General features: G+C 37.4%; 1 protein-coding gene across 4 annotated transcripts in view; it reads left to right on the top strand.

Annotated features, from left to right (window-relative positions):
- The first annotated feature begins 7,561 nt into the window (after positions 1-7,561).
- LOC106091123 (uncharacterized) overlaps positions 7,562-25,109 on the top strand; it is an 82,855-nt gene continuing 65,307 nt past the window's right edge. For all 4 annotated transcript variants that reach the window (XM_059361870.1, XM_059361871.1, XM_059361868.1 and 1 more), the window contains exons 1-3: positions 7,562-7,652; positions 7,713-7,813; positions 7,882-8,431. In XM_059361870.1, the coding sequence (XP_059217853.1) occupies positions 7,635-7,652; positions 7,713-7,813; positions 7,882-8,431 (669 nt within the window). In that variant the 5' untranslated portion in view covers positions 7,562-7,634. The remainder of the gene's footprint in view (positions 7,653-7,712; positions 7,814-7,881; positions 8,432-25,109) is intronic.

Consider the following 25,109-nt stretch of genomic DNA (forward strand, 5'->3'; position numbering starts at 1 on the left):
GCTTTACCCACAAAACCACCTAGTTGTTCACTAGGTTATTGTACCGATAAAATAGCTGGCTCATTTCCAATTGGGCTGAAATTGTTTCCAACTTCAGAGGCGTGTGTCTCGAATATAACCAGGGACCACACATCACAAATGTCAAATGCATGGTGGCGAACATGAGGTTTCCTCCTAAATTGAGTACATACTATTTTGATGGGCAGTGTAATAAGCGTACTACTAGCAAAGGGCTCGAATAGGAATATTGTGATTAGAGCTGAATCACCACAAGGACGGTTTTTGTATCCCTTTTTGAGGCTCTTGGATAATTGTGGGATTTTCAAATCATTTGAAAAGGAATGGGTAAAAGTTTGCTGGATACGAGATCATGATTTAATCTTGGTGTGTGGCCGCTCAGAGTGCATATAGTATGCTGCCAAGATTGACCAACGGGTTTGGCGTTAAAAACCGGAAGATAAATTTGGTGCCATTCTTTAATATGAGGTAACTTGGTGTGTTCAGGAAACCACTCCTACATGTGGAGCTGCCGCTCTTACTATTGATAAGGGTCCTTATAAGTCATTGCAAATGTCAGGACTTTGACGTTGCGATGGACACATGACGGACTTACATATGATTCGCGGCTGAGCACCTATTTTGGCATTGGCCTAAAATTGCTGGGGTAGCTGCAGGGCTATGGCTAAATGAACACCTTTTTTACTGTCTAAATTATTTCTGGGCACATGGTCCTGATGCATGTTGACTCTTCATCTTCTACATTATAATGTCTGGCATTGTACCGCCGTAAATTTTGTCTGTGTTCTTCAGAGATTTCTCTTTGAATCTGATCTTTTTGGGGGCGACAAAGCGAATGAGGTTGTTGGACGCGTACCATTATAAAACCAAAGTTTAAGAACCATAACAGCAGCAAACACAAAAATCAATTCAGAGAATTTTTATTTTGAAGTTTATATTTTAATAAGGCGAATTGAAAAATGAATTGATATATCAAGTTCCATCAGCTGTGCTGATGCGGCCACCTTATGAAATACGCCTTGAGGTGGGCCTATCAGCAAAACTGAAGGATCTACAGATGTCAAAACAAATTTGAATTCGCCGCAAAACAAAAAACGGCAATTTAAATTTCAAAAATTTTAAATTAAATTATTTGTGTTTTGTTTGATTGTTCAATTATTTGAATAGTTTCTATAGTTCGTGGAATATCTTGTGTGAACTAAAACTTTTTTGCAATTTAATTATTAGTTGGACGTTGGAAACATTGTTGTTGTTGTAGCCACATTTTCACGTGGAGGTGGCAATCCTAGTCAAGCTCCTTCACATAGATCGGACCTCAATGTTCCAGCCTTTGTGGTGTTTACAGCTATCCGTGCCGGGGAAACACTGATATTGATTGAAAGTGACAAAAATGCCTAACTTGACAACTACATTTCAAATATTTCAGGTATTTGAGTGTATGTAGGAGAACTATTTCTGTACAATCTGCCATCTTGTCATCAAGCTGATCGTAGTTTTGCCAACACACACAAAGAAATTTGTGTGCGTGTGCGTACAAGAGCAGAGAATATGCGAGAAAGAAGATAACAACAATGAGAATGCAAACAAAAATCTTTCATTTTATTACCGTCTTTTTATGTGGAACGGGATTGTATTCTTTTTGGAGGAGAGCGAAACAAAAACAAAGTCCTTACTTTAATAGGAGGAGTGGACTTATTACTCCAGATGGGTTACCAAGAGCGAACTGTCTGAATTGGTTCAGGATTATGGTTAAATTAACACCTTTTTTCTGTCTAATATATTTTCAGACACAAGGTCCTTTCGCCACTTTTGACTGCAGTAGGCGCTTGAAATGGCAGATTGAAGGGAATTTTTGCAGCCTGCCTGGCCCCCATTATTGTCATGCATGTTGGGTCCTTACCTTTTTCATTACAATATCTCTCATTGTACCGCGGTAAATTTTTTTTTGTTCTTCAGCGCTTTTGGAATCTATTTCGGGTGCGACGCATTTAACCTAATTTCCCTGAGTGAAGCTGATAGCGATTGAGGTTGTTTGGGACATACCATTTTATAACCTAAGTTTAAAAACCAAACAGCTACACAAAAATCAATTTATAAAATATTTATTTTGAAGTTAAAATTTTTATAAGACGAATTCAAAAATTATTTGACTTATCAAATTCCATCAGCTGTGTTGATGCGGCCATCTTATTAAATACGTCTTGCGCTCACTTTATTAAATACGCCTCGATACTAGTGATCCCAAAGTCAACTTTCGACTAATCGATTAGTCGACATTTTGTGTAAAAAAAAAAACTAAATTTTGGAGGAGATACAAGTTTTGTTTATGTTGCTTTTAAGGTTGAGTAACATACCAAGGCGGATTTAAAAGATGGTCTCACGCGAACAGCTGCTAACAGCCGGCCAGGTTTGACAGTATTAAGATGACCGATTTTTGTTTGCATTCTCTTTGTTGTCATGTTTCTCGCATATTCTCTGGTCATGTACGCACACGTATACAAACACGCACACAATTTTCTTTATGTATGTTTGCAAAAAGTCGATCAGCTTGATAATAAGATGACGGCTTGCACCATATGATTTGTGGTTGTTGTACAAAAGAGACCACCTTTAATTATTTCGCCAAGGTTACATACTATGTGCGCACATTAAAAATGCAACTCTGTAAACAAATCCCACAAAAGCAAATTGCAAAAGGACAAAGGACATACACATAAAATACATTTCTAAATACGTGGACGATATCTTTGCCATAGTTAAAAGGAATCAAATTGAACTAATACTTAAACAGCTCAATTTATATCACAACAAAATCCAGTTCACGGTGGAAAAATGACAAGAAAGTGAAATACCCTTTTTGGAAGTAAGAATAATTGGAGAAAATAGGAAAATTATAACAAATTGGTATGCAAAACTAACAGATTCCACAAAGATAATACTAAAAACTATATTAAAAAAGAATGATTTTCCAGCAGACTGTAAATAATATATAATCGAAAAGGGTAGGCAGGAGAACTCAATACAACCAGAAAGAAAAAGGTTACCTCAGTGTACCATTTATTCCCAAACTAATGAAGAAGAGGACTCTTAAACAAATGATAACAACAACAAACACTGCAATTGCATACAAGTCTAACGAAACATTAAAAACAATATTTGCAACAAGAGCAACAAAAAGGGACAAACTCAAAGAAAACAACAATGTTTACGAAATAACTTGCAAGGGCAACGAAAAAGAAAAATAACAAAATTTACGTGGGAACAACAAAAAGAAGATAAGGTGTACGTTTGAGCGAAAACGAAGCAGATATAAGAAAACGAAAAGACAGCACAGCATTGGCACAGCACATTAATAAGAGCAAACACACTGCGGATTTGAAGAACGTAAAAATACTGGACAAAGAGAGGATTGAAAACAAACGATATACATACATTGGAAAGATTACGAATTCAAGAGAGAATGCAAATGTCAATCAACATCAAAGAGGACAAAGACAACACCAAACTACTATACTCGGTTGCAATAGCTTAAAGTGAAAATACGTTCTGTGATACTAAATTAAGTTTTTTTTTTGACAATTACTTAATTATTTATTTATTATTTATACAAAATTTGTGTTTGCGCATTCTCGTTGTTTATAAATATAAGTGAAAGGAAAATGAACTAATTGTAAGCAAAAAAGCTTAATCATGAACACATAAGAAATCGTAATTTTCATAGCATACTTTGTTCTCCAATAAAAATTCAAAATAAACGAAGCCTGAAGAAGTCGGAAATAAACTGATGAAGCGTTGGGAAAAATAATGAATTAAATTAGTTTTATTCATTACAAAAACATGATCATAAAGCCCATGAAAACCTTTTATTAAAAAACAAACAAAAAATTGGTCAATAACGAAAATACAATAAGCGTCTATGTTTGAGGATGTTCTGCATAGGTATGTATTAGGTTGCCCAAAAAGTAATTGTCGGTAATATTGTAGTAGTAATATAGTCGGCGTTGACAAATTTTTTCAACGACTTGTGACTCTGTAATTCCATTCTTTCTTCTGTCAGTTATCAGCTGTTACTTTTAGCTTGCTTTTGAAAAAAAATTGCGCGAAATATTGTTTACATTTGTTTGTTTGGCGTCAATTTTAATATGGGTACCACATGTATTGAAAGAAATTCATTTAACAAACCGAATCAACGCTTGTGATATGCACCTTAAACGCAATGAATTCGACCCGTTTTTAAAACGAATCATAACTGGAGATGAAAAATGGATTGTTTACAACAACGTTAGTCGAAAACGATCATGGTCCAAGCATGGTGAACCAGCTCAAACCACTTCAAGGGCTGATATCCACCAAAAGAAGGTTATACTGACTGTTTGGTGGGATTGGAACGGTGTGGTATATTTTGAGCTGCTTCCAAGGAACCAAACGATTAATTCGGATGTTTACTGTCAACAATTGGACAAATTGAATACAGCCATCAAGGAGAAGCGACCAGAATTGATCAATCGTAAAGGTGTCATATTCCACCAGGACAACGCTAGACCGCACACATCTTTGGTCACTCGCCAAAAACTGAGTGAGCTTAGCTAGGAACTTTTGATGCATCCACCATATAGCCCTGACCTTGCACCATCAGACTACCATTTATTTCGATCTTTGCAGAACTCCTTAAATGGTAAAACTTTCGGCAATGATGAGGCTATAAAATCGCACTTGGTTCAGTTTTTTGCAGATAAAGGCCAGAAGTTCTATGAGCGTGGAATACTAAATTTGGCAGGAAGATGGCAAAAGGTTATCGAACAAAATGGCAATTATATATTTGATTAAAGTTCATTCTAAGTTTTATTAAAAATTCATTTACTTTCTTTTAAAAAATCCGCAATTACTTTTTAGGCAACCCAATATTTTTTCATTGCCCCCGTAAAGACTGGACTCCAGATTTGAAATCTTCAGCTCCTAAAAGGCGCATTTAATATCCGAGATTAAAAATCTTAAGCCTATGAAGTCCGAATATGGTCATATGGGTCCCACTTTAGGTATAGATCCCATACTAACGTATCCACATTCTTCTGTATTTTTGCTCTAAAACCCATATTTTTGTTCCAAATTGTCTATAATTTGGCAAGCCACGTGGTAAAAGTATATTCCAATCCATGGTCGAATCGATCAATATTTTATAGTAGCTCCCATATAAGGGCACATTTCACACATTGAGACTTTTGCACCAAATGGAAAAATCTCATTTTTGAAAAATGGTCTTTGATAATGTCGGATACATAAAATCGGATAGAAAAAGATAATTTTGTTCTTTTTGGGGTTTTATAGATTCGATAGAGCATAAAAATTCATTACTCATATGTGCAATAAAATTTGGTTGTGTTGAGAACAATGTCATTTTTGAAATGACATCTTGATAACGAGATGGTGTGTTTGCAAAACTTCGATCACCTTGATGACAAGATGATGGGTTGCACCGTATGATATGTGGTTGTTGTAGAAATGAGACCATGTACCATGGCGAAACAATTAAAGGTGGTGCAATTTGTACAACAACCACAAAACATATGGTGCAATTCGCCATCCATCAGTGATTAGTGCAACTCTGACTTTGAGTACGCTACTAGTTCGCTCCATATTTCCTCGTCGACAGATAGTGCATTTCGTGAGAAAAAAAATTTACTCAGCTGTTTACGATACACTACCTGGTAATTATGTCATATGCCATGCCATGGCGAAACAATTAAAGGTGGTCTCATTTGTACAACAACTACAAATCATATGGTTCAATCCGCCATCTTGCCATCAAGCTGATCGTCGTTTTGCCAACACATGCAAACAACTTTGTGTGCGTATGTATATACGTGTGCGTGCAAGAGCGAAGAAAATGCGAGAAAGAAGATAACAACAAAGAGAATGAAACAAAAATCTGATATCTTGGCAGAATGTACTAATGAGGTGAAGACATGCGAACAGGTGAGTATAATTTTTTAAATTTCTTGTGATTTTGCAGTAAATCGAAATGTGAAAGGCTTGATATCACAGCTGTGATATTTTTTTAAAATCTTTAAACGATATTGAATTTGGTCCGATATTCCACATAAAGCAACAAAACAGTGTTATAATGATACTATAAATACAAATATGAAACACATTTGTAGAAAATACGTTGTAAACCAAAGTTTATTTCTAAAACCACTTTGACATTTCAATTTACGGCATTTGCCATTAAAGGGACTTTTGTTTGTGGTAGATTTTTGTTTTTATGCTAATGACCCTACCTCTTAATTGTACCTTGGCATCCATGTTTGAATTAATATGGTTGCAAGATATTGGGTTGCCCAAAAAGTAATTGCGGATTTTTCATATAGTCGGCGTTGATAAATTTTTTCACAGCTTGTTAATTTGTAATTGCATTCTTTCTTCTGTCAGTTATCAGCTGTTACTTTTAGCTTGTTTTAGAAAAATGTGTAAAAAAAGTATATCTGATTAAAGTTCATTTTAAGTTTTATTAAAAATGCATTTACTTTCTTTTAAAAAATCCGCAATTACTTTTTGGGCAACCCAATATATTCATTTACAGGTAGAGACAGTTGCCCAACAACAAAATAGTGAGTGCTCTATTTGTTAAAATCAGTGACTAGGGCAACGCTGATATTGTGTATGCTATGTATGAATGCCATTTTTCGTTGTTTGTGTGTTATTGATCTTAACTATAATAAGCACACATACAACCAAAATTTGTTGAAAGATAGTGCACTTCGCCAGAAAAAAATTTTACTCAGCTATTTACGGAACACTACCTGGTAATTATGTCATGGTTGGCTCACATGCCCAACAAAACGAAATCAACGATACAACCCTGTGGCCATGTTTGAATTAACAGGATTGGTTCACTTGCCCAGCAACAACGAAATCAACTACACGATCCTGTATTGAAGGTGGCGCAAATTGCCACTAGGTTGCCAAATTTCTTTACACTTCCGAGTTGCCATTTTAAACCCCATTTACATTGCTCATTAAATCCGGATTTAAGGCTCTCGTCAGCTGATTTTATTAAGGGAGAACGGATGATCGAGCCATTAAATGCGGATTGAAAGAGCAGTATAAAATTTATACAAGGTTAAGTCATTAGCCCAACAACAACAAATTCAACTATACATCCCTGTGGAAATGATGGCGCTAATTCCCACTAGGCAGTCCAATTTATTGACACTCTAGTTTTTATTTGCCTTATAATGTGTAGCAGCAAGAAGATCAAAATATTTATGATTATAAACGTTTAAATTATAAATTAAAATGACAAAAATGCGAAGAAAATAACAATGTAAAAAACTTTTAAAATCCAAACGTTTAAGTGGGATTTCCATACAACTCTGGAATTAGAAAATGTCATCAGCTGGTCTAATGACTTTACCTTTCATAAATTTTGCTTCGATTGCATCGTGTTAAATGCCCATGCAGAGACGCAAGCTTGCTACGCTTCAATTTAGGCAACATCGTACATAAATGTCATTAGGCAATGCAGCCAACCAAAATATTTCATTTGAATATTTGAAAGAGTTTTTTGTTATTAAAAAACTGATTTTAATTTTCGCCATTGAATTTGAAGTTTCATTATGGAGCGGAGAAGTTCTGTAAGCAATAATAAAAACTAATTTTTTCGTTTTGGTAATCCGTACCTGTCTCTATTTTAGTTGCGAAAATCATTATTTCCTAAGGATGAAGAAAATGCCGGTATAGGCTGTACGCCGCGGTTTAAAAGGAGAATAAGCTTTAGTGGCAAACACTTAGTAAGGTAATTGTAAGCAAATTTGCATATTTTGGACAACGTTATGCATTTATTATTTTGTCTTTGCAATTTAGAGAATTTCGTGTTGAGGAGGAACCAAAACATTGGGACAATTCCTATGAAATATCAGATAATATTAATATAGAAGAAGTCGACTCCAAAATACTTTTTCCAAGTACTAATTTAATCCACAACCAAAATGATAAAATAACATTTACTTCGCAAGATGAGCCCTTATGTGAAGCAAATACGGGCTGCTTGAATCTAACAAAGGATTTAATTAATACGCCTTATCAAAATTCTTTACTATGTATTGAAAATAGTGTGGACATCACATTAATTGGAAACGAAGCAAAATATGCCAAGCAGAAGATCAGGAGAAATCATTCGGTGGCGTCAATAGATAACATAAACAGTTTTTCTCTGGATGATAGCGAACTGCCCGAATTATTTCCCAATATGTGTGGGGAGAGGACTGAAGATTTCATGAACGAATTAAAATTTAAACCCAAAAAAAGTTACGAAAATGTATTGTATTGCCGAAATTCGAGCACTGAAAATCAAATGCGTTTGGAGGACGATACAAAAATGATTGTGACAGTTTACAAAGACTCTGAGGATGAGGTAATTGAGTATTATGTTGTATTTATTAGATAAAACTGGATCTGCCATATCCAACTACAGTTATGTGCGGCACGGGATAGCTGTGAGCACCACGCAGGCTGGAACATTGATACGATCTTTGTGGTGTTCATCGCTGTTACGAAAAGCTTAGCTGCGAGTTAATGGGCGCGTCCACAGGTTGCGGATAGTGGAAGTTCTACATTCGGAGTAGCTGCAACACCAGTCGCGGTATCGAGCGGAGAGTCTCAGTGAGAGGCCAGGCGGCTCAGGCTCTTGCACAAATACCCGATTGCCTATGATGCTCAATATCACAAGCCGGATTATTGGCGTCTTTAAATAACCAATGGCCACCCTGTTCTATTTTCATTTTCTTCATTTATATCCTCGTCATATTCTGAACCTGGTTCTTTTGTAGGAGGCGCTGGAAGGCTTAATTCATTTGATGAACTGTAATTCAAATCCTTTGACATATCCTTTAAGTTCATATCCTTCTTCTCTATTGATACATCCTTCGATTCGTTTTTGTCGTCTATGAAATTTTTCTGACAATTTTGAATTTTTTTCATCAAATTTTATGTCTCTTGAAACTTCTACACTTCTCTTTTCTGGTATATAAACCCTGTACCTCTCATCACCGTCGTAACCGACTAGGTACCCTTTCATGGCTTTCTTGTCCATCTTTGATCTTTTTTCTTTTGGAATATGCATATAGCATTTCGAACCAATTATGCGCAAATGGTTTATTCTGGGTTTCTTTTCAAACCAAACTTCATGAGGTCTCATGCTGGATATGGAAGATTTCGATGTCCTATTCAAAACGTATATTGCAGTTTTTATTAGTTCTGCCCACATCGATTCTGGGAAATTTGCTTCTGAGTTTGCATATTTGAACGTTATTGCCATTTCAACTATTGTTCTGTTGTCACGTTCGCATCGACCATTTTGCTCCGGGGTATAGGGTGCAGTTAATTTGTGAGTTATACCAAAACTTTTTAAAATTCCGTTTACGTATTTATTGTTGAATTCCTTCCCATTGTCGCTAAGAAAAGTTTTCACTGAATGACCTTGTGCTTTAGCGTGGGCTAGCATTTCCTTGAGTGTAATAGCCACGTCGGATTTTTCTTTAGCTATGTATCCGTACCTGTATTTTGAAAAATCATCTTTATATAATATGAGATACTTGTACCCTTGAAAAGATTTTTGGAAGGGACCGCAAATATCGGCTGAAATAAGTTCTCCACACGATGTTGCTGTTTCTCTATTTCCAAACGGTATTCTTGTAGATTTTCCATAAGCACATGGCTCACAAATTTCTCGTTTCATCTTAACTTGTATGCCAAATTCATGTTCCAACTTTTCTTTTATATGACGTATATCTTGATGTCCCCATCTTTCATGATAAAGTTGAAGCATAGAATTATCTGAAACTGCCATGCATATATTTTGTTTAACTTTTGGAATTATTGGTCGTATTGATGCTTTATAAAGGCTTCCATTCCTTGAACGACTTCCATGCAGTACCACTTGGTTATTCACTGACAACCAACACTCCTTCACTGTTGAATTAAAACTGCTTTTTGGATTTCTATCTTGTGCTGCAAGTACCGAAAACAAATTTCTTGAAATATCTGGTACATACCAAACATCCTCGAGTTTCATTTTTAATTTCATGCCTTTGACAAATGAAATTATTTCGATAGTTCCTTTACCATAAGCCTTTATTGATTCCTTTCCAGCTGCTTTTATAATTTGGGGCTCATTGAAATTGTTGAAGTCTGAAAACATCTCATATGAATTTGTTACGTGTTTCGTAGCTCCATTGTCAATCCACCAAATTTCACTGGAATTAAATGTGCAATCTTTATCCCTTTCAATATTTAATGCAACATTAATATTTGTAGACGGCGACGACGCTAACGACTTCTTTGATGGTTTACCATCTTCAATCCATTTTCTGCATTCTTTTAGCCAATGCCCCTTCTTTTTGCAGTAATGACAAACGTCTTCCTTCTTTGAGGAATGTTTAACATTTTTTTGCTTTAAATTTTTCTTTGCTTTTACCATTAAAGCTTCTTGATTGTTACCTGAATCTTCGAAATCTTTCCTAACCTTTCCTAAAATTAGCTCATCTATGGATTTGTCTATATCTCTTGTCATCATCATCCAGTTAGAGCGGAACATTTCATAAGACGGTGGAAGAATATGAAGGATTTTGCATACCAAGAGCATATCTGGCAATATATTTTCTCCTTTAGATCTCAATCCAGCATTTAATTCATCCCATAAACCTCTTAGTTTCGCAATATGTGTCGAAGCATCTTGATTATCTTGCCATCCAAAAGAAAACATGTCTGAACATATTTTAAACAATTTTACGAGACTGGGTTCATAACCTATTGAGTTCAAAGCTATTTTATTGACTAAAAAAAATGTTTTTCATATACGAGTACACATACAAATTTCAATTCTATTTATACAAATTTCAATTTTATTTACACAAATTTCAATTTTATTTATAAAATGTTTTCCAACTTCTAATTTTTGTAAACCATTACTGTGTATCTTCTTGTGATTCTAGTACAGTCAATTATAAGACTTATGTCTTGTTGTACTAGTAATGTCATAAATAATAAACAAACAAACAAACAAACATAACAACACAACATAACAACGTACATAACAACACAACATAACAACGTAGTAAAGTGGATTTCAGGCTACTTATAAAACAACTTCAACACACGATGAGTGTAACATTTGAGGCAAACTTTCATCCCAATCCAAATTTTGCTTCCAAAGACGCTGCATGAAGATTTTTGCCTTCGTGATAACTGGTCCAATCAAGCCTAAAGGATCATAAAGCCGGGCAATAGATGACAATATGGTGCGTTTGGTTACCACCTTCCAATCATTGATGGGGTTGAACGAAAAAATAAAATTATCACTTTTGGGATCCCAAATCAGCCCAAGAGTTTTTGTGATGTCTGTACCATCATGAAATTTCAGAAACTGTTCACAATCTGAAACTGGAACACCTTCAAGAACAGCTGGCTCATTTGAACACCATTTACGAATCAAAAAATTGCCTCGTTTGAGTAACGCCGACACTTGTTGTCTTATGGCCAAAGCTTCTTCAACAGAATTGCCCCCAGAAATCATATCGTCAACATAAAATAATAGGATAACAATTCTCTTCATCGATGGAGAGTTGGTGCATTGCGCGTATGGCTAAGAACGCTGCTGGTTTTGTACCATACGTAACAGTGTTTAATTTGTAGACCTTTACTTCCTTCATTTCACTTTCTCGCCAGAGGATACACTGAAGATAATCATCAGGATGGGATACACGTACGCACCTGTACATCTTACAAATATTCCCACTCAGCGCCACCTTGAAAAATCTGTATCTGACGAGTGTATTAAACAATTTCGGTTGCATGCTAGGCCCAGCGTATAGAATATCGTTTAATGACATTCCTGATGTGGTTTTGGCCGAACCATCCAAGACAACTCTTAGCTTCGTCGAAGTACTGTCCAACTTATGGACACAATGATGAGGCAAGAAATATTTGGCTTCAGGTACCTGTGGCGATATTAACGACATATGATTTAAATCAGCATACTCACGAATAAAGGCAGTGTATTGGGCTTTTATTTCCGGATGGCGCCTGAATTTCCTTTCTAAACCATACAGACGCTGTAGTGCTTGTTGGTAAGAGCCTCCTAGGGATGAAATATCTTTGCCTTCAATTTTAGGCAATCGAACCGAATATTCACCTGTAGGCAGCCGGACGAAATTGTTGACGAAATGGGTTTCACAATACGTGTCCTCTTCAATAATGGGCTCAAAGTTGGTTTCAATTTCCCAAAATCCTTTAATAATTGTTGAAAGTTGTGCTTCTTCTTCCTTCAAATCGGTATAAATAACGGCAAGCGAACAAGATTGCCGTGAACGAAAACTTCCTCCAGCAACTACCCATCCTAGTAAGGTTTTTTGCAAGACTGGTAAGTTGGCGGCAATCTTAATTTGCCCAACTGACATCAAATCGAAGAATAGTTCAGCACCAATCAAGATATCTATGCGATCAGGATTATCAAATGATGGATCTGCAAGCTGAATATTTTTGGGAATATTCCAATTCGAAGTTTCCAAATTTATGCCGGATTGATAGTCTGTGATTGTGGGTACAACCATGGCAGCGATTGTTGTAGAAAACTCACCAACTCTAGACTTTACTACCAGATCAACAGATTTGTTTACATCAACACTTCCATCCCCAATGCCAGAAATGGTGGCTGAAACCCGATTGCAGTCTAAGCTAAGACGCTTAACAAGGCGATTGGCAATCAAGTTAAGTTGCGACGCAGAGTCCAAAATCGCTCGGCATGGAATGAATTCACCAAATCTATTTTTGGCAAGGATGATGGCAGTCGCAAGCAAAACGCTACCACTTGAAGATGAGGACGGCCCAGATGAGATGTCGGTGGATGACGTCAGCACCGCTTGAGTGCTCGATGGTTCCACAGGTTGCGATGATGTTGAAGGATGTGACGTAGATGGTTGCTCCATATGCAACATAGTATGGTGTTTCGATGAACATTGCCGACAGCAGCCTGAGAAACATGTTTTCAAGGAATGCCCCTTACGGAGACAATTCAGACATAATTTGAGCCTTTTTGCTTCTTTGAACCGAAGAGAGGGAGAGAGGTTAGAGAACTGTGAACAATTTACAATAAAATGGTCCACTGAGTCACAAAAAACACACGATGGCGATTTGGCTCCTGCAGCCACATGCACATGACGATTTTTGGGGTTTTGTTTCTTGGTGTTCTGGTGTGTTGAATCCATGTTTGTGACAGAATGCTCCAAATTTTCGAGCATACGACACCTTTGGTCTAAAAATTATGACATGGAACTCCAACTGGGCAATTCATTTGCCACCAAGCTCTCTTCCCACTTAATCTGTGTGGCCCTGTCCATTTTTGATGTTGGCAAATATATTAAAAGACCATCCGCTATTTGGCCTTTGGAGGTAATGGCCATCATAGCACGTAAATGCGAATTCATTTTGTCACTAAGATGTCTAAGGCCTACAGCGGAACCATTTTCGACAGGTTTCAGGGAAAATAATTCTTTAATATCACTCTGAAAATGTAATAATTTATTATCGAATCTATTTTTCAATAATTTTACCGCTTCCGCATAGTTTTTCTCGGTCAGCTCCAATGAAGAAACAGTGTCTAGAGCGATACCAGTAAGGCTAGAACGAAGATGATGAAACTTCTCTAAAACACTGAGATCCGTGCTGCTGTCGACAACCGTGGTAAACAAGGAGCAATAGTTCGGCCAATCTGCATAACCTCCACTGAATTTGGGCAACTGAATTTCTGGAAGCCTAGTTTTACGCATGGCCGATGAATTTTCACCAAACGAAACACCATCAATAGAAAATTGACGCATCGTTGAAGACCTAGGGTTTGATTCTGTCCGTGGAATAACATTCAATCGCCTGGTTAATTTAGCCTTCGCATCCAAGTATAGAGTTGTGAACCTCAGGCGCCCACTATATTCTTGTTCGACGGTTAATATTTCCTCCAATGCTGATTGAGCGTCTTCAAATGATGCGTTTATTTGGTCCACAAAGTCGAGACGGACGGACAAATCGGCCAAATCATATTGGGCCAGCTGCTCGCTTGTTAGGCTTTTGATTAATGTCTCCAACTGCTTCTCCATCGCTGATATTTTAGTTCGGAACGGCAAAACATTCTCAGCAACTCATTACCCATTAATGGTATCGGTACCTTGATCAGTTACCGGCATTTTTCACTGTTCCACTTTCCAAACGATATATTTTTAAACGATAAAGTACTATCCGAATTGATAATTTTTTATATTAAACTTTTTGTGATTACAACACTTAATCACATCGGGGTCACCAATGTTTTGAGCCTGTAATCTTTTTTACAGGCTATTGTTGCAAAAAAATAAAAAAGCGACTATTTAAAAGCTCCGATATGAACTTCACTTTATTCGACTGCTTCTTTTCTACGAATGGTTTAAAAATTCAATGTATGCAAAAATGATCTCAAAAGTAACAGAATGCATTTACCAAAAAAAAAAAAGGTTTATGTACAAAAAGATTTATTTTAAACATACATACAATAGAATTGACCAGCCTATGTAACTACAAATAGACTGGCAAGTGCTTAGATGTACGAGGGAGTATGTATGTTTATTAGTTGTGTGTATAATTGCACTGCTTGCAGCTACCAAAATATGCACTCGCTTTAAACAACAAAAACCTGAGTGCAGGGCAAGTGCAAGTGCATTTATGCAATACAGGGCCGGACTTGCGGTTAACACCAGAGTTGCATGCCATATAGCCATATTGGTTTTAATTGTTGATTATATAAATGTAGTTTATTTTGAATGGAAAGTTCAGATTTCCTACCCATAAGATATTTGAGTTTTCGCATCTAGAGTCATACCAGGATATTTATTTTATTTATTTATTTCATTTCATGCAATGCGAAGCCCTCAGGCCTATAACCAATCACACTATGCATAAGACGTACTCTTTCTAACATAAGTTAAAAAACTACTCAATTAAAAATAAAAAACTTAAAAACTTAGAAAATGGAAAGAAATTTTAACCAATTTAACACTTACTGAGTCTAGATAATACTAAATAACAAATAAAAAACAAATTACTAAAAATTATAAGCAGTAACTGATTAAAAAAAAAAATCCTACTAAAAAAAGATCAACGTAATAAATTAAAAAAAAAAAAATGATTAAAGCATAATAAAAAAAGTAATACTTAAACCAAAATATACAAAATAAAATCATAATAATACTCTTGGGTTTAAAAACAAGAAAAATTATCAAGAATTATAAACAAAACAGCTTAAAAAATAATTAAAAAAGATCACTTAACCATAAAAAAGAAATATACAAAATGAAAAAAATAAATAATACTAAAATAAAAAAATAAATAAATTAACAAAAATGCAAATGCAAATTATGGCCATGAAGATTCCACTAAGGAACAGGGGCAAACTTCTCACATATCAATGAGTGATTCAAGTTTAAGCTCATTGATAAGGGGCCTCCTTTTTATAGCCGAGTCCGAACGGCGTGCCGCAATGCGACACCTGTTTGGAGAGAAGTTTTACATGGCATAGTACCTCACAAATGTTGCCAGCATTAGGAGGGGAAAGCCACAGCTGAAAATATTTTCTAATGGTCTCGCCAGGATTCGAACCCAGCCGTTCAGCGTCATAGGCGGACATGCTAACCTCTGCGCTACGGTGGCCACAATAATACGCACGATAAAAAATAATCCGTAAGACTATATAACAAAGTTAAAGTTGTTGATTTTGCATTGTCCGAATAAGGGATACTGACTTAGCTTTATTTGTAAAATTAACATGAACCGACTCAGAATGGTTTAACTTTATTTGGCAAACAGAGGCCCAACGATTTATTTCATTCAGAGCTTGTTGCATTTTAGTGATTGCTCGCTCCTCTATATCTGCCACAACAAGTATAGCAGTATCGTCCGCAAATTTGCAATGACTGAGTTTGGTGGTTCTGGCAAGTCGTTAGTGTATAAAAGATATAAGACGGGACCTAGGATACTCCCTTGAGACACGGCAGTACCAATTTTTTTCATTTCTGAGTAAGAGCCATCCTATTTAACTCTGAAGAATCTATCCGATAAGTATGATTTTAGAAATTCAACATAAATTTCAGAAAATTCAGGAAATTCAACTCAGTATTTGTGCAAGAGCCGGTGCCGCCCGACCTCTCATTAAGACTCTCCGCTCGATACCGATGATTGACCACCACTGCCGTTGCTGCTACTCGGTATAGAGCTTCCTCTATCTGCAACCTGTGGACGCACCTGGTAGCTCACAGCTAAGCTTTTCGCGACAGCAATGAACACCACACAAATTGGAGCTCAGTATTTTTGAAAAATTGCCCACGAATATTCCATTAGGAACAGGCAGAAGACTTCTTCCATATAATTGAGCGCCGCCCGATTCTATTTTAAGCTTAATGATATGGGACACCCTTTTAGTACCCGACTCCGAACGGAGAGCCACTTAGCGACAACTCTTTATACGTATGAGTCTAAGAATATTAAAATATGAACCACATATTTTGAAACCTTTGTATATTCATATACCAATTCTAGAATGCTCATCTCTTGTCAACCGAAAAAAATTAGAAAATCTTCTATCGTGGGTACGTGACATATTTAAACCAGGAGAACCTAACAAAATTTCCACTTGATTTTGATGAAAAAGCGAAAAATAATTTTCGTACATTTTAAATTGTTCGTAAATAGTAAGAATTAGTACCATTTTTAAAAAACAATTAAATTCATAATTTTCTATCCTAGCTCCCCTTCATTTGTTTGGGGGTATTTTTCACAAGTTTTATCGTCTCAGAATAGCTATTTTTTCCCTGGGAGATGTTTCCCTTTTTCGAATAAAGGAAGTAGGGAACAAACTCCTAGTAAAATGTTATTCAGAATAGTGGAAAAGGGAGTAGTATTCAGAATAGGGTGCCTGTAAGCACCACATGGCATATATTGTCAAATGCCTGCGACACATCTAGGAATACAGCAGAACATATTTTTTCTCCTCAAAGCTTTGTTCAATAGTATTAGTTATGCGGTGAATCTGGTATCTAAAACCAAAACGATGGTCTGGTAGAGATTTTTTTCTGCAATAACGGGTTTTAACGACTCAAAAGCAGTTTTTCTAGCAGTTTGGAATTGATAGTAGAGATATTGGTCTATTTGAGGTTACCCCCGTTGTAGGCTTACCTGGTTTGGGTATCATACAGATTTTTGCAATTTTTTTAAAAAGTTGGCATTCTTCTTGATTTGAAGCAGGAATTAAATAATTGGGTTATTTTAGCGATGTAATTATATATAAGATTTCTTAGTATTTCAGTATTTATTAAGTCGAATCCTCGATATTTCTTTAGCTGCATACGGCCTATTTCTGCATATACCTCATCAGTTGTAAGATTGTCGATGTTTTGTTCGAAACTTAATTACAATTAGTTGGAACCTCATTATTATTGGAGAAATCCTTCTCCATTTTTTCTGAAAATATTTGCGCTTTTTCCATAATCATTTCTTGATACAGGCCTCGTATCTCCTTTTGTCGCAGTCCAAAGAGTCGGTCCTTTAATCAGCTGTTAACGACACAAGATGTTGCCTAAGTTCCATATCTCTGAAAAGTTTGGTTTCTGCACTGAGTTCCTTAGTGATTTTATTTAAGAGTGTCTTGTATGACGGATTGCGTTCAGTTGAATTTTTTTCTAATATATACCGGGTAGTTTTTTTTTTAGAAACAGTGCTTCGATAATCAGTAGTACTTTGCCATGCGGCTTTCCTAATAGTTGTTGTTAGTATTTCAACTTCATTTTCCAAATCGTCTATGGTGATTAGTGCTTTCAATTCTAAATTCCACAAGATTAAATTTAAATATTGCCAGTAGCTACATTTATTTATCAAAAAGGGTGGAGGTTCTTTTGCTAACGCGTATAAAGGCAGGGCTAGATCGATCATAGACTCTTAATAGAAGAGATATCTCATCCGATTCTTTGCATAAATACCAGTTGTAACGTATAGAAATAAAAGAGAAAATTTGAGCAACAGGATAATTGTGAATGCACAGAGATGTTGCGAATGAATAAAAAGACGATTTAACTTCAACAAATCAATTTTATGAATTTGTTTGCTTTTGAATTATAAATTATTTTTACAAAACATGTTTACGCTTTACTATTAACTTTCGTATTTTTTTAACGTTTTTGAGAGCTCTCATATCCTTCTTCTCATTTCTCTAGAGAAAGCAAAAGAAAACGTCAGATTTCTATTCGTTGCAATTCAATTCAAAGCCATTTTATTGCTGAGTACGATGAGTTAGAATCTAAACTAGCGATGCCACACGTCACGTATTTTTATGCTATTTGTTTCTTCTGTTTTTATTTTAAACACAATCAGTTTTTATTGAATAAACGCTTGGAAGGTATAAATAAGTAATTAAGTTTTCCTAATTTATGTTTACTTTTGCAAAACACATTAGCCCGGCACAGGATGACTATGAGCATCAAACAGGCGGGAACTTTGAGCTCCAATCTGTGTGGTATTCTTCGTTATCACGAGAAGCTAAGCTGGGAGCTTCCTGGCATCCACAGGTTCCGGATAGTGGAATGCTCCATATGGAGTAGCTGCATTTGCAGTCGCGGACAATCAGTGTTATCGATTGGAGAGTCTCAGTGAGAGGACGGTTGGCACCGGCTCTTGCTTAAATACTGAGTGCCTATGATGGTCAATACAAGGCGATATATTGGCGTTTATGTTCCCGCGGCGATCGATCGTTTAGACCGCAACGAGCTTGCTCATATATAAGAGCTTGAAAAAATGATTTTGTACTTATTGAGAGGATTAAAAATACTTTGAGATAGTATTTCACACATACAGTCACATTTTTATACGATAGAGTTTATGCCCAATCACACTTATTCTTCTTTTGGCTTCAGTCGTTAAGACAGCAACGACCACGTGGGAAAAAATAATCAATGGATATGGGAAGGTAATCGATAGCGGAGACCACCGTAGAGCAGAGGTTAGCTTGTCCGACGCTGAACGCCTGGGTTCGAATCCTGGCAGGAACATAAGAAAAATTTTCAGCAGTGGGTATCCCCTCCTAATGCTGGCGACATTTGATCATTGAGCTTGAAATTGAATCGGACGGCACTGCCCCAGATCCTTTATGGAATATTCATGGGCAAATTTGCATTTGCAATCGATAGCCTCTATAGCTTATTGATTCCAATACGTTATTCTTAAAAGGGGAGGTGTCGTAAAAAGAATTAATTCTTTTTATATGGTTTTTATATCTTATATAATATGCTTAATAGAATACATTATTTATCAATGTATTTGAAATGAATGTTATAGCTAATGTGTTTTAATACATTTATTATTTATATTTTTATAAAAAAAGTAATTTATTTATACCACGAAATACATTAAATGATTTATTCACCATTATGACATCGAAACAGGTCATATACACGCCCTTTGTTAGCCAATGAAAAAACCAGAAATGGTCTGACTTGGACCATGTACATATAAAAACGATTTATATGAAAATGCAATGTTTAATAATAAATATATATACGTACTGTATTGTACCGTTGAGATCCTTTATCAGCAAGGGCTGCCGCTCGTTACGGAATAGCTGTGGGCAACACACAGGCTGGAACAATGCGGTTCGATCTGTGTGGTGTTCAGTGCTGTCACGAGAAGGTTGCGGTTGCGGATAGTGGAATGCTCCATACGGAGTAGCTGCAAGGGCAACCGCGGACAATCATCGGTATCGAGCGGAGAGTGCGTATGATGCTCGTTATGACAAGGCGAGTTAATGGCGCCTTTAAATAACCAATGACCTAAGCTCACAGCTATCCCGTGCCGGGAATTGGGCACACATCCTGCATTTAGGCGTTTTCCTTTGCCAAAGGAGTTAAAGTGACTGAATCTACCGCATCGTTCTTGGGCAGAATACTTAAGTGTGTAGTATAGAGGTTTGCTTCTTCTTCGTCGTCGTAATCCTAAAAACTTACTTTTATGGAGCTAGAACTTGAAGTTCTAATCGACCGAAATATTGCCAAATGTGGCGCCAAGTATTTTTGAAAAATTACCCACGAATATTCCATTAAGGAACATGCAGAAGACTTCTTGCATATCATTGAGTGCCGCCCGATTCTACATTAAGCTAAATTTTCAAATTAAATGCAATGTTTTGTTCTAATTTAACGCTGGTCAGGAAGACAACAGTAATTTAATTTTCTTATTATTATGTTTACTTTTAAAAAACTTCATTCGTTTTGTCAAATAAATTAATTTTTAGTATCGGATAAAACTAAAAAAAAGAGCGGAAATCACACGTACTATCTCTTTTTAATTTGTGCACCTCTGGTCTAAACTCAACACGAGTCAAGAGTTATTAAAAATCTCTAGCTGCGAAACCAAATAAGAGGCTCAAAGTCTGCAGTCATATTTGAGGGATGAACGAGGAGTAGCGAGATTGGTGGCTAATAATGATATTGCCTTTTTACATTTTTTGTAATGTAAACAAAAGTGCATATAAACAGCATTCCAATTTTATTTCATAAAAATATTTGTAAGTTTAACACACAATCATCTAAAATTTTGTAAACATATAAATTCTTTCATGTAATATTACTATATTTTTACTAAAATCCACTGAAAATTATTGACAACGTAACGAATTGTGAAGGAATTGTGGCAACTTATTCAGAAAGAAATGTGGCGAGAGAAGAAATGTTTGAGAGTCGCGCTGCCAAATTAAAATAGGACCCATTTCAGCGTTGTTAAGACGCTACGACTCTGGCTCTAGCCGCAACAGTTTTTTGCTTTCCCATATAAAAAGTCTGTAGAAGCACTTGAAAGTGACTCGTGATTCTGAAACCTTTCTGGGGGGTGCTTAGTCCACCCGATCATTTTATTTTAATTGAATCGAAGGTTATTTCGAAACTGGTTGACTTAAGGATGTTGGAAACCAAGTAACGGTTCTGATTGGTTTTGATTTGGCAAAATCCAGGCTTATCTTGGTTTGCGTCCATATTTGGTCGTCACAAATGTGGACGTAAACCTTCCCGCATTGTCAGTAAGTAGGGAAAGTAGTTATGAATTTGAGTTTACTCTTACTCTTGTGCTTGGGTTGGACTCACACCCAACATATCATTCTTATGTAGAGTATTGAGCCCATAAAAGGAGCATTTCGAGCATATGCGATTTAGGTGAAGTTTGGAACAGTAAGTTTTGTATTTGGATATAGCTGCCATATAGACCGGTCGCCCGAAATTGGATATTGAGCCCATAAAATTAGCATTTTTCTTCCGATTTCTATGAAATTTGAAACAGAGGGTTTTTGTAGACCTCTACACTCTTTTGTCGAATGTGGTCTAGGTCGGACGATCTTCCGAAATAGAGTATTGAGTCTAAAAAAGCGGCATTTTTCATTCGATTTCGATGAAATTTGAAACAGTGAGTTTTTGTGACCTCTATACTCCTTTGTTGAATGTGCTCCATGTCGGACCATATTTTAATAGTGCTGCCATATAGGCCTATCTCTATTCTCTATGGGTAAATGCCTTTTGGGTATTACTCGTCGCCTATCTCTATTCATGCTAATAGCGGTATAACACAAAAGAGTTGAATTTGCAGAAAACTTATTTTAAGATTTCATATCCCTTTCCTTTATAATTGAACCTAACTGTTGTGAACTTAACAGATGTTTTTCCGCTTGATGGGATCAATAAATGATTTTTTCTCTAGGCACAAAAATAATTTAAGTTTTTATTAATTTTCAACTTTTTGGCTATTTGATTTGAACACAACTGTATGTGTATAAGTCAGGCGCTGGGGTCCTTTATGGGCAATATCTGCTTTTCATTTTGAATCTCATAATGAATTTTAGCAAACAGTTAAATAAAGGCTGGGCGAGAAACAATGAGCAATAATATTAATATTTTATTACATTTAGAAAATAAAACTCCCATATATTGGGTTGCCCAAAAAGTAATTGCGGATTTTTTAAAAGAAAGTAAATGCATTTTTAATAAAACTTAGAATGAACTTTAATCAAATATACTTTTTTTACACTTTTTGTTCTAAAGCAAGCTAAAAGTAACAGCTGATAACTGACAGAAGAAAGAATGCAATTACAGAGTCACAAGCTGTGAAAAATTTTGTCAACGCCGACTATATGAAAAATCCGCAATTACTTTTTGGGCAACCCAATATAACACCAACAATCACATGTTGATCAAATTAAAAAAATATCACGCGTTTTGAGAATTGGAAACTTTGTTAGTAAAATTTAGTAAAATGCCCAATACTTTAGGATCACTAATCCCTAGACAGCATTGAACGTACCGGATTGACCCGATGAAGTCCTTCATCGGCAAGAGCAGCTGCCTGAGTGTACAACACACTGCTACAACAACAATATCTTTTGGTACGGTATAACACCCGGCACGGTATTACTGTGAGCACCACACAGGTTAGAATATTGAGGTCCGATCTGAGTGGTTTTCACTGCTTTCACGGGAAGCTTAGGGAGGAAGCGCCTCCACATGAAAATGTGGCTACAACAATAACAACAACAACTAATGTAAAAATATTTATTTAAAGAACTTCAGTAGCCGTTGAGTGGAGCGGACGTATTTTTATTTCACTCTTCAAAGAATAAAATATCCGTGTCTCGGAATAGGTACTACCTGTTACGAAAAATTGTATTGCCTTTTTGGAGTAGTCTAGAAATGGAAAAGAAAGCTGCGGTGGCCCCGTCTGACCGAAGAAAAAGAACTCCCCGCCTTCAAGTACTCTGGGAAAACCAAGCCAGTCATCCCGCAATAGAGACTCCACACAATGTCCTGCGGAGGTACGAAGGAAGCGCGCACGGCCCTGACACTTCTTGAACGACTGCGAATTTCAAAAGTAGGCCACAACCATTACGGAAGGTGAAGATAGTCGCTGAGAATAGAAAGGAGCCGCCCTCTTACGCCAGAGTGAGTGGCAAGGAAGCAAAACAGAAATGAGCTGACTTATGCAGTCATCAATATCGGCAGTGCATCCAGTAGGATTCCACCATATAGTCATAATCTGTCCGTCGTCGCGTGCACATGTCTCTGTCTTAAATCCGTACAAACGCCGTCCTATAGTGCTACATTTAGTGTTCCCTCCGTTACAGAATCAAACAAAATTCAAACATTACACAGTGCCAATTTGAACAATTAATAATAACAAGCCAGACCACAATAAATATCTTACAAAACGCGAATAACAAAAAAATAAAAACAAAACATACCCATAACATCCTAAGTCAATATACGCAACACCATCATCAACATAGCTATATGCTCCGCATTACAATTAATCCACAAACAACAAATCAACCGTGCCCTGCCGCTACCACTCTGCTCTCACTGAAATGACTAGCAGAAGCGAGTGAATTCACCACATAAAGGGCTTTTATGTCTCCTGGGTGTCTTGTGTTTCGTTGCCCATCCCCACCACCTCCTATTCCCCCTTCGTGTAATGAAATCTACACTCTAGTTCTCTCGTCGCTGTGCTCCCACTGCTTAAGGCATAACACTAAGCAGAGGGGAATTCAATCGCATGTCAGCCGGTTGTACGCACCGGATTGACCCGATGGAATCCTCATCGGCAAGGGCTGCCGTCTCAGTGTACGTGCTCGTCTGTTTTCGTCATGGGAGAGGCACATCCCGGAGTGCCTTCTCCGCACGCTTCTGGTCCGTGCCGGGATTGAAAAGAACCCCGGACCTTGGTTCTGTTTGGTTTGCCAGAACCGCCTTCATCATCGGTCGGTGTCGGTGAGGTGTAACCGGTGCATGGAGTGGGTACATTTCCGATCTTGCTCTGGTCTCACTTCACTACGGGAGTATAGTCATACTGGCTGTGTCGCAAGGTGCTGTGCGAACATAGCCAGCAGTGGGTCACAAGCGTCGTCGCCTTCTGCGTCCTCGTCGTCGGACTATGTGAACCCCCTTAACGTGACCTCTCCCGTACGGCAATTTACGCAACGGGAGCATCCCAGCTCAAATATTGCCAGTGCCGGGAAGTGTATCGTTCAATGAGATTGTGGACTTTATGAGTCGGAAGAACATATTGGTCGCAATGTGCTACGTAAGGATCGCTCAAGGAATGGAGGTAGGGGATTGGGCTTCGTAATACACCATTCCATGCAATATAGACCTATCTCGCCTGCGCATGGCGCTAGTGACCTATGTAGGGGTCACTGCATGCATGGGGATAGCAGTCAGGTCCGGTACTGCCGAGATAGAGCTATACAACGTGTACATACCGCCGGTTGGTAGCTGTGTCCCGATTAATGGCCAGACTTACAACCCCGACATAAGTGTGTTGCTATCTGGCCATAATCGTCTGGTTCTAGGGGACTTTAATGCGCATCACACGTCATGGCATTCTCCCCTAGGTAACGACCAACGTGGCATAGGATTGGCAGAGCAGATTGAAGGCTCCACGTTTTACACGGTGAATGAGGATGCCCCCACTAGGATTACGAGGAGGTACAGCAGCTCGCCGGACATCACCATTGCATCGCCTGATCTCCTGAGTGACGTATCCTGGCAAGCCGTCTTTGGCGTCAGACCACCTCCCCATAATTCTCACCATCGACCTGCCACCCGACTTAATAACTTCTGAGCGCCGGACGTTTATCAATCATAAGATGGCCGATTGGACTGTCTTCAGAGAGTATACCAATCGCCGCTTCAGTGAACTACCACCCCCTCTGATATGCTTGTGGACGAGAGGGAATTCCGAGACATCATTAACGCAGCAGCCACTCGCTTTGTACCAGCCGGTCGAGTACCCCAAGTGCGGCCCAATTTCCCAATTCGTGCTATGGACCCCGCTAACTTCAAAATCAGCGATCTGAATCTGGAAATAAACAGGGTAGTCAATGAACATAAGCGGAATTTGTGGCTGGAACACATGGAGCAATGTAATTTAGGCATCGGTTTATGCATGCTGTGGTCTACTGTTAAGTCACTGTCGAACCCCGATAGACGGGATGA

Source organism: Stomoxys calcitrans, chromosome 2 (genome assembly GCF_963082655.1).
Source record: "Stomoxys calcitrans chromosome 2, idStoCalc2.1, whole genome shotgun sequence".
In the NCBI taxonomy this organism is placed as follows: Eukaryota; Metazoa; Arthropoda; class Insecta; order Diptera; family Muscidae; genus Stomoxys; species Stomoxys calcitrans.